Genomic DNA, 15489 nt, shown 5'->3' on the forward strand with positions numbered 1-15489 from the left:
CGTCAGAGCTGCGCCCGATGTCGTGCTCATGGCGCCGGTAATACCCAGATACACAGTTCTTCGCAGTGTGGCTAGTTTACAGCGAAAACTCTTTTGTGTCACTTTAACCCACCACGGAACATTTATCTACATTACTACCTGAGGCCTAAGTCTCCATGTCGAGGCAAAGGTCCGCCTACCCAACCCATAAGCTATGAGAGGTCGTTTCATCTTTACCTCTACATGTTTGTTCCAAAGAAGTTTCTTGTCTAGAATAACTCCCAGATATTTCACTTCTTCGGAGAGCTGAAGGATTGTACCCCTCATCTTTCAAGAGCAAAGGTCATTCAGTTTCCCCTTTTTTGTAAATTATATCATTATGGTTTTATTTGGATTCACTGAAAGTCTGTGCCTGATGCACTATCAATCACATCAACGGCGCGTTGTGTATTTATCGTGATCTCGACCAACAACTAGAAGAACCGCATCATCTGCATAATCTTGATTTTGCAGTCGCATAGTAGTAAGTCAATCAGCATACTCCACAGTGGCGATAGCACACCACCTTAAGGGTAGCCTTTCGTAGCTTCCGTAGCGATCAACACCTACTTCAGCGCACAGCAATTTTTGCTAGCGTAGCATAGATCCATTTGATTCAAGTTTCATCAACACCATGCTCTCAGGCGACATCACAGAGCTTTTCGAAGGTCGCCCAGAAACGCTCCATCAATGTCCACGAATACCCTTATTGCGAATTCGTCTTTCAGAGTTGTGTATCTTTGGAACCAAAGAGTGAAGAGCAGACCCACAGGGCTTTCCACTTTGGTAAGCACGTTGATTTTAATTTAGTGAGTACAATTTTAGCGCCTTCCCGCGAATGTGACGCTCAACCAGTTTCTCCAGACATTTTAGCGAAAATGATGTTAATCTGATTTATCTGAAGTTCTTTGGATTTAAATAGTCATCTGTCCCAGGCTTAGGTAAGAAGAATATCTTAACTTTATGCGAAGAGCAGAGCAAGACATCTTCGAAAAAAATATCTTAGAAGCTGCTCTAAGTGCTCTATACGCCCCTTTAGCATAGATGCCATCCATGTGCTTTGAAGTGTCCAAAGGGTAGTACAGCAGCTATCGCCTTTTCATTGGTAACAACTGCTCTCACTGTGTTCCAATTCCCCTTACAATCACTTCGTGTTGAAAGGTTTACAATTACACTTCTGAAACCTGTTCTCCCGAATGGTGTACTTCCAAGAGAGTCTGAATTGATTCAACCTTGGAGTTCGAAAAAGTACCATCCGGTTTTCTAAGAGAGTCCAACTTGGCCAACTGATCCTAATTAAGGATTCTGTACAGCCTGGAAGTCTTCTTTTCACCTTCCAGTTCCTCACAGTATGCTCAAAGGAATTCCATTTCGAACATTTAACGGGCCCCTTATATTCACGCTGTGAGTTCCGGAAGTTTGCTTTTACAAGCATGATTTAGAACTCGTCTGGTTGATTTCCTGAGTCTTTGCAGTTCTAGGTCCCATCATGGAATCGTTTTGACGCGTTAGCCTCGGGAAATAGGATAAGCCTCTTCAAACTACTCTAAAAGTGTTCGATTCAGAGTTTCCAATCGATCCTCTATCGCCAAAGTAGTCCTCAGTCGCATAAGGAGTTCCACTTTGTCGTCAACAAGTTGATTGAACTTTCATCAATCAATTTTCCAGGATTCCATCTTTGTATTACAGGCTGTTTGCCTGCAATAGTCAGACTAAATTCTAAGTAACGGTGATCTGAGAGTGAAACTTTATTTGGCACTCGCCAGTCGCTAATCAACTCTAACAACTTTGAAGTGCAGATTTTAAGATCAAGTAATTCACTTCTTATTGGCCCCACGGACGTAGGGGGCACCCTATGACAACTATGACTCTTTCCTCTAACCATTAATCTGGTGTTGTAAGTTGACCACGACTAGGTCCTGGTAAGAGAATTGTCTTAACATGGTTGTTTCTAACAATTTTGATATCAGGACGCAGACCCCCGATCTTTAGGATCTCTCATCGAAGAAGTTCCTAGTCCCCTTTACTGATACAATACCGCAGATTTTGTTAAAACGAACCCATGAGTTTTGGACCAGAAATATAAAAAGGCAGTCCTGCAACTTTGCTAGCCTTGCTGCTAGTAGATAGAAAGAGGCTCTGGTATGCTGCAGGTTAATTTAACTAACTTTTATGTTTGTAGAGATAAGTTCCGCTTTCTTGCGTTCGATTTCTCTGTAGCAACAACCATATCCTCATTTTCAAGAAACTTCATATTCTTTCGTAGTCCCTTCCGTTGTTGTCGGCTGGGAGTCCTCCCAGGTTCACGGTGTCCAGGCTGCATGTATCTATTTCCACATAACGGAATTAAACCAGTTGCGTGCACATCACCAGCTTGTCTTTCTTCCACTTTTCGTGGTAGAGTCGGGGGAAATGTCCTAACAGGCAAGCCTGTAGTTCCATTTCCTGTTCGATTGAAGTTTCCATCTGCCTAGCGTTCCTTCCCCGATTTCGGACCGATTTCCACTTCCCCTCATTAAGGGAGTTGCTGTATATCCTTTCTGGCTGACCGCGCCGTAAACACCGGGTGTAGGTTTTCCACTGAAGTGGAGAGCCTTTCTACCACAGCTTTCTACGTGGGTAACATGGATCTCCAAAATCCGTGCTTCGGCTGGGTTTCTTAAAGTTGTTGGTGGATTTGAAGTCTGTGACTGCTTGGAGAGTTACAATCCTTTGCTGCTATCTTCATGTGTTTTTGGACACCTTTAGTGTAGTAGTAAACTATCTTAAGCTCCCCCAGCACGACAAGGTGGTATAAGAGGGGCAGGGGCATTTGTTCATTTCATATCAAAGGTTTGAAACTAACGCAAAAAAAGTAAGCCGGAGAAAATGGCTGTAGTTATAGCCAGCAGGCTTTAGTATGGGACAATATAATCCAACCCTTCACATCTGTTCCTATCCGTTCATCATATCCCACCCTTTTGTAATCAAAGAATTTCTTCTCCATGAATGCTTTGTAATTTGATATATATCGGTAAATAATAGCGAAACCATACATTTGTGAGTCGAAATAAGATAAGCAATTTTCGAGCTGCAATGGGCAATTATTGGCAATCCATTCGACCCTCCTATCGTCACCGATTAGCACGACCAGTTGCCGATGAACATGCCGATTATTCTTAACTAGGCCTTAGCCCGTCCATCACGTCCAAAGGGCATCGTTACCATTCTGCAGTTCTCTCTAGCTCTTCTAGGTCTTCCTGAAAATAACATTCAAAGCTCATCGTTATCGTTCTCTCTAGCTTTTCCAGGTCTTCCTGAAAAGCCTCCCTTATTGATCTGTATTTTTAAGGGGGTGACTGATTTGAGATAGTAGATTCCATTGCATGGCATAGTACTTGTCTACTGCTAATTTTGTCGTTTAATTTATAAATCTACCAATACTAAAATATTGTGTCGGGCCAGAATACCCCGATGCTGCAGTGAACGCAGACGTTAACGGTTGTTTGGAGCTTTGGAGAGGCAATGGCGGTCACTTTACATGTGGTGCTCTCTTATAACAACACAGAGGGAACACTACGGCCGCACAACCGCAATTTAATGTTGTTTATTGAGGGATTTGCCATCAGCGTAATCGAGGTGTTTGAGGAAAGATGTCATCGTCCATTGAGCTCCCCCCACGTCCTCCGGACAGAGCCGCATGAAGAGTATCAACACTAACAGAAGGAATATTAATAGCAGCAGAATGTAATTTTGTCGCACTCCTGTTTGAACTTCAAATTGCTTAGAAATTTTGCCTCAATGTGCCACATGATATGTATTTCTGGAATGTCCATCTTGCGTAACGCATTTCAGATACACTATTTGTTGACGCTGTCCAAAGCCTTTTTGAAATCGATGAAAAGCAAGTTAAGCGAAGATTTGAACTCCGCACACTGCTCCAAAGGGGCTAATGCGGTCAATACGGGAGAATCTAGAAAGGAAATTAATCTACTGCCTGTCGGTCAAACTTTTGAGATTTTCTTTGAGGTGCTCTAGTCTTCTAAAACTTCCCTTTGTCGGTCCCTTTTTTAATCAATCGCCATTGATTATTTTTATTATAAATCACTTGGCTAAAATCACTATCGAATATTAATATGAACATACTAAACTTCTGTTCTCTACTCATTTTTCAGAAATCACCCTTACCCTTGTTGGATCAATTACTTGTACCACCATTTGAATCCGAAATAAAACGAGCTTTAAGTGCAGCCAAGAACGCCGAAAAGATCAAAACTCAAAACACTCCCCTAGTCGAATCCGGCACGAGTGTAGCACCACGCCAAAGACCGAAAGGTAGTTCAGCACATGCACAAAAAACAACGTTACCAATTGGCTTACCGCCAAGCCCATCACCGCGTAACACAATATCATCTCCTCAGCCGGTTGCCGAATCGTTTCAAGCAAATTTCCCTGCTTTACCGCAACAACCGCAGCCGCAACCGCCATGTCAAGCGCAACCACCTGCACAAGTTGCACAACAGCAAACAGCACCCACAATTCCAACTCCTGTTAATAACATCGTACCGAGTTCGCATCAACAAGGTCAACAAATTCAACAACCGCAGCAGCCACAACCACATCCACAACAACAGCATGTAGTCGGTTCAGCAAATGCGGGAAATTTGGCGAATTCAAATCTGTCACAAGCAAATTTGGATAGTTTATTCGAATCGAATTTCCCAGATCCGTTCAGGGAATCGTCGAGTGGTAGTTCACCAAATCCGAGCGTATCATCGCAAGGGGCGGGCGATGGCCAATCTGTTCCACAGGACGTCGTGATGCCATTATCATCAGGCATGATTGTTGGCACACCGACGAAATTAGCTGCTCCGAAAGTAGGACATAGGAGAAATGTTAGTGATACGTCAGCATTTAATAAGTAAGCTAAATTTTAAATCTGTTTTAATAATTTGTATTCGACTGTAGTGAAGTCCTAATCTTTATTACGAAATCAACCAATTTCCCTTCAATTTTTCAAATATTTTCAGATCATTTGCAAATGAGACGTCACAATTTCTCGCTCCTTATGATCAATCTGTGAACAAAACAAATATCGGGGCAGAGTCACCTAACAGCCTAACACAAAATCAGTATACCAGTGGTTCCGGTCTATTTCCAATCGAACAGAATGCGCAAAATGCTCGCCTTAACGTACAATCAATGTCAGCTTCAGTATCAAATAGTGAATTGTCTAGTAATACAGCAACGGCCTCTGGTTCACTCGAGGGACGCATCGACATGGCCTCCTGGAATCCATTCGAAGAACAACCATTTAGTCAAATGTCTGAGGATCATATTTTCGATGCAGAATTCGATAAGATCCGACAGAGAGGAAGTCAAGGAAGTATGTTAACCCCATTTACACACCACTCATGAGCATGTTGCACTAACTCATCTTCATTTCAAAGGTATTACCGCAAAATCAACCTCTACCACTTCAACTATCACGCCTACTGACACTACTAGCCAACTGTCTACTACCACTTCCACTCCACAACAATCGCAATCACAGTCGCAGCAATCACAACAACAATTTCATCCCCAAATTCCTGAAGATCCCTTTGGTTCAGCGCCATTCAGTTTGCCACCTGGATTGCGTGAGAAAGCAGCTGCATTGAAAAAAACTGGAGGTAAAGCATAGACATCTTTTATTTATGTATGTAGTTTTTCTTTTCCTTGAAAAATGAAATAGCTAAGAGCAAGTATATCTCATTTCGTTGACATGGATAATGAAGATAGAGATTTGAGGTAGAGGTTTAGAGACAGTGTGAAAAGTGGGAAATTGAGTTAGGATTAGGAATTGATAAATAAATATTCATATCTTTGCATAATTTGCTTGCAACACAGTTTGCTGTTGAAATATTCTAGGTAAGAATTATTAGATAGATCTAATTTCGCTACAGTAAGGTCAAAGGCGGTGTAAAATATTCAGTCCTATTGAATCGCGCTTTCCAAAGTGCTTAAACGTGTTCTATACAACCACTCATTTTTTAAGCTTATGGTTTCTATGCATTCACTTTTTGTACATAAACGTTGTTACATATTTCCTATTTCAAAGTTTCTAATCGGTGTTTAGATGAGTTTGTTGTATGTAAACTATCCGCCCTTGTCCTGGTTTTTTCCTCGACAGTATGGAATGATGAAGAAGTTCCTTTGGAATTACTTGAATTTAAATTTGGCTGCAAACTTTCATTTTACCTAAGACTGAACTGGGGTGGGGAAATATGCGTTTGTAGTCTACATATAAGACATTCTGTTAAAATCAAAAAAGGTGAATGTGGTTTTTGAAATTATTACTCGTATACCCTTCTCTGTGAATTTTATCGAGCCTCCCTGTGTTTACAATAAACAAGAATAAACTATTCCAATAATTTGTTTTTGTTGCGGACGTGAATTTTGGGTTTAGGGTTGTGAAATTTGCATCTCCGAGTTTATTTTTAAACCCCAAGTTGTTAATTTTTTCTGTAGTGGTTACCATGTTTTTAACAAATAGAGAATGTTGGAATCTTTGATTTATTTTGATGTAGTTTTTAGTTCGTTTTCGGTAAATCGTCTTTAGTGATCAAATTTCCATCTAGGCCTCGTCTATGAGGAATTTATCAATTTTCTGGTGATTGATATATAAAAAGGCTCAATTATTTTGCTCAGTGACATTTTTGATCACTGCATTTAGTTACCTTCCGTCCATATATTAAATAAGATATCAAGTGCTCAACGTTTAACTAAGAAGGAACAATATAGTGAAGTTATTTAGTCGCTATTCTAGTGTGACTTCTTTATTCAATCTGTGTCATTGCATTTTGCTTCTTAACCTTTATTTTAACGAAAACCTATCAGAATTGCAATATTGTTGGTTTGGTGGTCCCAATCACAAGCGAAGTCAAATTATTTGGAAGTTACGTCCAAGTATCACAACACAGAAATGAACTACAGTGGATAGTGTTCGCGGTAACAATTGTTTTAAAAAAGTTCAACTCATTTTTGATGGCGATGAAGGGAAATATGTTGCCTACGTTTCTCAATAAACGACTTACAGAACTCGTTTTGTTTCATCTGTTTTTTATAGATTTGATGAAAGCTATTGCAAATATTCACGAAATTGACAAATCAATTGAGAAGCATCTGTAACCGGATTTTGTATCTATTTCCAAATACCTGTATGAATAGCACACACTATTGCCGTGGATTCGTATCACTAGATTGCATGACGAACTAACAAAAACCAATTTTATAACTTTTATACATGGGTGTATTCAAAATTAATTATATTTAACTAACTGAACCCGGAAGACCTTGTCCTGCCTGTGTATATTTGCAAAAAACTCTGGATTTTCTTCAGGTACTAGAAGAAGTGAACCAATCTGATGATATACTTTTCACTTTGAATGTGGGTGTGAAATTACCATATTTTACAATATTCGTCGCTTCAAACGATGCCATTTGAAAGCATGCATTTTATTTCCGAATATGCTGTAAAAAGTGTTTGGATTCTATGAATAGCTCCAGCAATATGAGCTAGAAGTGGCTCTGGTCATTCACACAGTGGTCCAAATCGACTTCACATTTTTTAAACAAACTCCAAACTCCAAAGCGCGACGATGTAAGAAGAATATAGTCATTAGATCAGTCTAATTTGTAATAGTAGCCTTCATTGTAATTTAATGTTGCCTTATGGGGATCGATTTTAAATATTGATCGAACTTCTCGTTGTGTCTCTTACCCTTCGGGAATTGCAGTGGCTCTGTGATTTGTCGCTTTTTGTCGTACACCATGTTGTTGAGATCTTTCGAAGTGGAGCAGGTAAGGAGAGAAAGAATAAAAAAGTCCCTTCTTCCTACCACCCCCCAGGCGTATTGCAAACAGAGCTGCCACTTGCAGCGGGGCAAACCCCCTCTATAACCTTTGCACATCGGGACGATAATTGCTCTACCAATAAACTCATAAATGTCACAAATAACTCATTTCCGAAACGCCATAACCTTTCAATGGTTGATGACCGCCATAATTCTTCGACGATGTTGGAAAGGGAGATCTTTTTTTGCTTCTGTTTATCCTGTCTATCCCCAGACTCGTGGTGGCGCTAACAAATCAAATTTTTCTATGATGATGTCAGAATATCCCACATTGATATTTCATTTTAAGGAGAGGTGGCCGCTGCAATTTTTCAACAGGCTTTGGAAGAAAAGGGCTTTCGTTTCCCCAAAGTTAAACCTTACCGTTTTGACATGAAAATAGCGCCAAATTGGGGTGCCATAACTTTTTAAGCGAGGATCGTCGTCGCAATTTTTTAAGCGGATTAAAGAGGGGACCTTCCTTTTCCCCTTGCATAAATCCTGCGTCCTTTGGTTAAACATTAAAGCATTACCATGACGACATAAGAAGAACTCACTTTGAGGGCATGCCTTTTTAGAGGAGATAATCGCCACGTGCTTTCGTCAGGATTAAAAGGAGGATCAACTCCCCTGCCTAAACTCCTCACCCTTCGCAAGGATGATTTTGAAAATTCAACCTTCACTCCAATTTTCATGGTGATCTGATGCATGACGTAGAAATTGGTGGTCTCCGTATTATAACAAGAGGAATGATTAAAGTAATCTCAACATTTATTAATTCACATGAAAGATTCACAAAAACAATGCGTATCTCTCAAAGGCGAGATGATTAAATAGTGTCCCACTATTACCCTCAAGAGGGGCTTTAATATCGTCACAGCTTACGAAAACGTGTACAAGTTTTTTAAGATTAATACTTTTGATTTCACATGATGACCAATGGAGTAGCACGAAGACCACGGGCGAAGTCAAGATGTTGTTCTAAGAAAACTTGAGGGTCTGCTTGCATTTTCTCAAAATTGAAAAACTCCCATGGTATCCGTAGGTTGGTTCCATATCAAAACTCAGCTGGAGATGCTTGGAGATCTTCTTTTTAATTGGTTCTTAAGTCGAACATGACCGTGGATAAAATCTCGATCCAAGGCTTCGGTGAGGACATTAAGGCTGCCTTGAGTGTGTGATGGAAACGAGTCAATTTGATTGAGGATGGTAGGTTGCGGTTGTGATTCGTTTAGCACCAATGAAGTTAGTGAAAGCTTAGAAAAGTTGGCTATCATTGAGTTCCTTAATCAGTCACGATCTGAAGCGGAGTACTGTAGTGACTGATCCAGTTGTCAAAACGAGCTTTGATTATTTTTTCTGCTGTCATGTCTTTTAGCGGCACGGCGACCCGCCATCTCGAGAATCGGTCGATGATCGTCAAGCAATACTGGTACTCATTAATCTTAGGCAAAATGATTATGTCTTGATAAATGTGATTAAATCTAGAGTCAAGAGTAACTCTAACACGGAATGCACTGTCGCACCCAGGTGATAGCATCTTTTTTTTATCCTTGGCCATATAAATTATTCTTTGAGTTTCAACGAGGTGCTTTTTTGACTAGGATGCGAGAGGTTATGGACCAGATCGAAGGCAGTTCTGCGTAGCGAGTGCGGCAGGTATGATATTGCAGAAAAGTTTAACATGTCGAGTCACTTCTAGTTCTTGAAGTCTTAAGTTGGAGTTGCTTTATAGAAGTTCTTGTAACTCACGATAATTTTGTTGAGCTTGTAGAATAGTGGAAGGATCGAGTGTTGTAGGTACAGAACAGCATTGATGCGTGAAAGAGCGACAGCGACTGTGTTTTCATCACCCTTCACATGGACTATGTGAACTGGGAGAATTATTCGAGTTGTCGGAATTGTCACTCGGAGGCGTTGGTAAACTTCAGGGTGAAAGCATGGATTAACGGTTTGTGGTCTACTTCAATAGGCTTCCTGATGATGCCGAAAATATTTAATGGCAGAGTAAATTGCCAGCACCTCACGATCGTATATGTTGTAACGCTTCTCTGTGTCGGTCAGTTTTCTGGAGAAGATCCCAATTGGTCTGATGGAATAATTTTTAAATGGAAATGGCGTCTGTAGTAAAGCTGAGTTGATTAACAGGTTGAAGTGTTTGACGAAATCAGCTCCTACGATGAGGAAGTTTGGAAGTATGGAATACCATGCATCCAGCGTATTTGACTTCGATTCGGTTAGCATCCCCAACTCCGACGTGACTGACGTTTTAAAACAGTCCAGAGGTGTTCGGTGTGGTTAGGTCTAGAAATGAAGAAGCCAGTCTAATGCTTTTGTTCCACATTCCTGGAGCCATTTGATCTCCTGTTGAAAGACAATGTCCGAAGCATTGACCCATAATTGGTTCACCATCTTCCATGGTGCCTTCCAAATGTAGAGCCCTAATATATGTAAGAGACGGCTGCCATCTTTTCTGATGTCGCAGCTTCTTTTCTTGTCATATAGTCACATGTCATAAATTAGACTCATGCAAACTTCAGTGTACTATCCGTGATATGGTTGTATTTTCCCTCCACAATTCTTCTATACACATTCGCGGCCGTCCGTTCCAAAACCCTTTATTTTTGTCCTATCTAAACATAGTTTTCGCTCACTCATTTTTGCCTAGTTTTGATATCTTTCTATGAGCGCTACTCGCAATTTTTGGTGTCTCTCTGTTAGCAAGGACTTCTTAACTTTTACGCATTTTCTAGGACCAGCATTTCGCAGTGTTTGTCAAATAGTTTCAGAGAATATTGCATATCGGTATTCATTGCTTCTTACACCCCTTGCCCCAAAAAGCGAACACAACTTTACTCTAAGCAAGAAAGTTATAAAATTGATCGCCCCATCATTTGTCACACAATCCAAAATTAATATACGTTTAGTTTTGGCTTAACTCAGGAATATGTTGATAATGGAAGTTCAAACCTATTTGGAAATTTGTATATATTGAAGCTGCAACATTATGTTAGATAAAAATTATAACCAATTCGAGCGTAATCAATTGTGTGAGTCAACATATCAATTTTCAAGGTGATCGAGTAAATGATATAGAAGTTGATATTTTGTAGCGCCATTTAGTCGCTCAAAAACGGATATATATACCATCCGCTTCCATTTTTATATAATAGATTAAAAATTAACTCTGACCTTTAATTATAGCCTCATGTGTATTGCTTTGTTGTTAAAAACTAAACTGACTTTAAAGGGCCGCCCCAAGTTCTTTTATATCTCGCTAAATGCTCTAGAAAGATGAGGGAATATTTTGCTGGAATCACTTTGATGCCGGATTACGACTATTTGAGACATCTTTAATCAGCTATCCTAATTAAACATTCGTCCTTCTCTTATGAAATTGTCTTGCGATCGTTATCGCTCACCCAAACTTGTTCGTATCGAACGACAAGTAATATGTATTAAACAGCATATTAAACTTCCCATTTTGGCACGTTTCGATTTTATTTCTACTTTAGTTCGGGGACGTTTACTTGCCAGTTCGTTACCATTACTTCCGGAATGTAAGGTAAATTATCCTTCCAAGTAACCATTTCCTTCTTTTCTGTTAAATACTGATTGATTACTTCAAAAGTCGAAAGTAACAAACACTAACCCATATGCTTTTACGTAGCTAAGATTCAAACTACTCGCCCAGTGGCTTCACATGAAGTGTCAGGCAATTATCACACTTTCCTCCCCGCCGAATTAGTTTTTATTCAAAGAATATGTTAATTGGGCAGATGAAATTATAATTTTTAACGCGGAAAGTCCATTACACCATTTTTTTTTAGCCGAATTTGGTTTCCTCGAAGAGACTACCTTGATTTGATTTTGATGACCTCCTTGTAGGAGTTTCTGGAAATAATTTTCATTCAACTCTTCCCATTCGCTTTATAATAATATCCAAAGCTATCCTGCACTAGATAGAGTTCGGATCAGTTCACCCCAAACAAGCTGATTAGGAAAAAGGTCTGGTGATTGTGGTAATCATTTCATGATTTGTATTATGTTGTCTTTTTCTGTTCGATTGGGGAGCGCCTGCCACAGTTTAGAGGAGTATTTCGGATCATTATCCTGTTGAAAAAAAGTTTTTCCAATGATGTTGAATGTACTTACAAAATTTTCAAATACTCTGCCTTTTTCAGTGTTTCTTCGATTCAGGCTAAATCGGAAGCTCTTGCGCTATCAAAGCATCGCCAAACCATGACACTTCTTCCTCCGTGTTTTACAATCCACACAGTACAAATATCTAACGTCCTTTCTTCTTCTGAACGACGCACAAACCCTCGCTTATTGGAATCGAATATTTGGAACTTCGATTCATATGTCCGAAGTACTTTTTCACAAGGCTCGGTCGTCCAATTATTGTGTACTTTGGCCCACTCTAGTCGCAGTTGTTTATGTTTGGTCATTAATTTCGGTTTTTTAACGACTACGCAACGTCTTAAACCATTGGATAGTAAACGACTTTTAACCGTAGTTGTAGAAACCAGCTTTCCACGCGCTTAATTCAATGCTGCAGTGATTTTAAGAACAGCTAAACGTCGGTTACGTTTGCACATAACTCTAATAAATACGTTTTCTTTTGTTGTAGCTTTGGGTCGGCCAGATCTTTTCCTGTCGATATTAGTCCTTGTTCCTAGTTTTCTTGAAAGGGTATAATGTGTACCCTTACACCACACTCCGAGTCTTTCTGCAATTTCAAGCGTCGTATAGCCTTCTTCGCGTAAAACACAAATAGTACTACGTTCCTCAATACTTAGTCGCTTTCTTTTAGGCATTATACTAGGCAAATGTGAGATTTTCTACTGAAAAAATGTTCAAGCTCATTTATTATATTTTTTTCATTTAACCCGTGGAAATGTGGTAGCTTCCAGGCTTTTGGGCGGTAGTGTATTCTTAACTACATGTTTTTTCAATGATACCAAAAATTGAAGCAATTTACATCCTCCACTTGTCCTCCTTTTTCATACACCATGATTTCAAAAGAGTATCACTATTTGGGCTCGGTGTTTGGGATAAATTTTTCCTCTAATTGTTCATTCACCATTCCCATTGTTGTGTTTGAGGGCCCAGCCTACAGCTGGTTCCTGCTCTGGATCCTTATCTACTAATCACATAAACACCCTGCGTATATTTTCGAAGAGGATGTGGGGTTTAAATTCCTACTTCATCGATTTCGCGGGAGCTTTTGACAGCGTGAACAGAGAGTATGTTGGCAGGCTCAGGAGGGACATTCCAGAGAAAATTATGACTATTATTAGAGCGACATATGACGGCACAAAATGTCATGTGTTGCATTGAGATTAAATTTCGGGGGAATCAGAACTCGAAAGCGGAGGTTTGCATCTTGTCGCCGGTATTGTAGAAAGTTCTACATTCACACTAATTTCTTTATTTCAATTTTATATTTCTAGTTTTTAAATGATTTATTCTAGTTCTAAGATAACAAAGTACCGAAACCGATAAAGAAATCACACCAACTACTTACGTTTGTAGGTCTTTTTACTCTGCGGGATCCTGCTCGACTGGGCCAAGTCTCGTTTTCCAATCGGCTCCGTGGCCGCCTGCGCTCTTTCCAGTTGTTGGCGCGTCTGATGGGTACACCGCACATTTGCTTATTTGCTAGCGCGTCCGGCGGGTGCTCGTATCGCTCATTTCAGGGCTACTAGGCGGATGTTTAGTATAGTCCGCTACAGCACCCCGCTCCCATCTGAAACCGATAGGTTTCGGCGAGAAAACTTGTGGCGGGATTACTCGGCCGCGGTCAACTGGCGGACGTCAAAACTTACGCAGCGCTCACGCTTCCTTCCATTGTCGTTTGCCTTCTTGAAGGGTTCAGTCTGTCCAAAAAGATCGTCTTCTAGGCTGAACGCATGCTCCCCACGCTCGAGAACCTGAAAGGGCCTTCGTATGGTGGCTGCAGCTGCTTCTCGCGTTAGTCCTCACTAGATTTAAAACTCTCTAGGGGTGTGGACACCCGCTTACGTTTGCGGCGGGGGCTTCAATTTCGTTATCGTTGACGTTCCCCATCCGCCTTGTCCTGAAGGTTTCAGTGGACCGTAATTATACTGATGACATCTGCTTGCCCTCTCACCATGGACCTTGCCGAAATGGCTGTGGATTTGGAGAAGAAACCAAATTAAGTGGGCTCAAGATAACCACTTACCATTTGCATTATTTGCTTTAATAGGCATAACATCGAAGGCGGCGTCGAACAATTTATATATCTGGATAGCGTTGTTTCTGCTGACTACGGCAATAAGAGTTAATTAAGAAATTTTCAAGTGGAATATCACTTTTACTTCCATCAATCGAATGTTCCAGTCGACACTTGTTGCGCATAGATAGCGGTTTCACTTTAATTATGTCATCTTGTTCGTACATTGTATGTTTTCCTTATAAATAAATATTATTACGTTTTCCCATTTTAGATTTGCCTGTTGCTGCCTTAACATCTTTTGCATAAACTCCTTTTTCGTCCCGAATATTGATTTCAGGAGGTTTTGTACTGTCCTAAATTGGTACTCTTATGACATTTTAAGATGTGCTTCAATTTTTCAGCATCACGGAACCTCATGCTGCTTTGGAAACTCTAGTATGTTCTTCTCATGCAGCATTTCCATTTTCTGTCTGCCTGTTTCTTGGTGCTTTACATTTTCTCCAAGATTCTATGAACGCTGCCCTGAGAGCAGTGTGACTGAAGTGGTTCACAGATGTAGTTCGCTCCCTTGTATTCGTTAGTTTGTAAATAGTCATGGGTATGAATTTTAACTATGTGAAAAATCGCGTAGTACTTTTGACCAAAAGTCGACCGAAGCTGAAATATTTCTTGTTTGGAATGGAGGGAGCCCTAAACCGGACAAACTGAAGAGAAACTGTTTAACTAGCTTCGATATCGTATTTAAAATCCGACATCTATTTCTCTGTTACTAAAATTGGATTGGTTGATTCGGAGGGCTCTCAAGCTTTTTTATACTTCGTCGAATGTATCAGAATGATACCCGGTTACTTTAACTCGTGGAGTGTAGAATAAGAACAGATTAGAAATTAATGTTTGAAAATGTTTGTTAGAACTTGCGAAGGGAACTTTTCGTCAGCAGCAACTATCCAACGCAAACATTTTTTCTTTGCCTCCGAGCAGCTTCTCACAGATAATTAAACGTCGTTCGATGCCATCTCTTGAGTTTAACTCATATGGGATCCACCTCTTTTGTATCATTCCAATGGCTTTATGTCTTTATTCTTCATTTTCGAAGTTTTTCAAAAGTTCTTATAAGCCAAAGTTCCCATTTTTAAACCACTTTTTGCTCATTTGTTAATTTAGAGCATATTCTCAATAAATATCTACTAAAATACCATGAATTTGCGCGGCACTTCCCTTCATGTGGAAGTGATGAAGTAATCGATGTGTGTTCACGGTGTTTCTAGCGAAAAGGTTTAAATGAATTAAAACGTAACACCGTCTTCCTCGCTAGTAGTGATTATTTTATTCAGCATATACCGATATTTCAGGAACAACTTGTTCCCTTTTTTAGTGCGAGAGTGTTTACTGTGTGATGAAGTAATACTCTCCGCA

The 15489-nt window shown here is 40.1% G+C and overlaps 1 protein-coding gene across 2 annotated transcripts in view; it reads left to right on the forward strand.

Annotated features, from left to right (window-relative positions):
* The window catches only part of LOC119656195 (AP2-associated protein kinase 1), a 96498-nt gene that overhangs the window by 39906 nt on the left and 41103 nt on the right, over positions 1–15489 (forward strand). For both annotated transcript variants that reach the window (XM_038062567.1, XM_038062578.1), the window contains exons 5-7: positions 4173–4918; positions 5028–5383; positions 5448–5669. In XM_038062567.1, the coding sequence (XP_037918495.1) occupies positions 4173–4918; positions 5028–5383; positions 5448–5669 (1324 nt within the window). The remainder of the gene's footprint in view (positions 1–4172; positions 4919–5027; positions 5384–5447; positions 5670–15489) is intronic.

Source organism: Hermetia illucens, chromosome 1, assembly GCF_905115235.1.
Source record: "Hermetia illucens chromosome 1, iHerIll2.2.curated.20191125, whole genome shotgun sequence".
Lineage (NCBI taxonomy): Eukaryota > Metazoa > Arthropoda > Insecta > Diptera > Stratiomyidae > Hermetia > Hermetia illucens.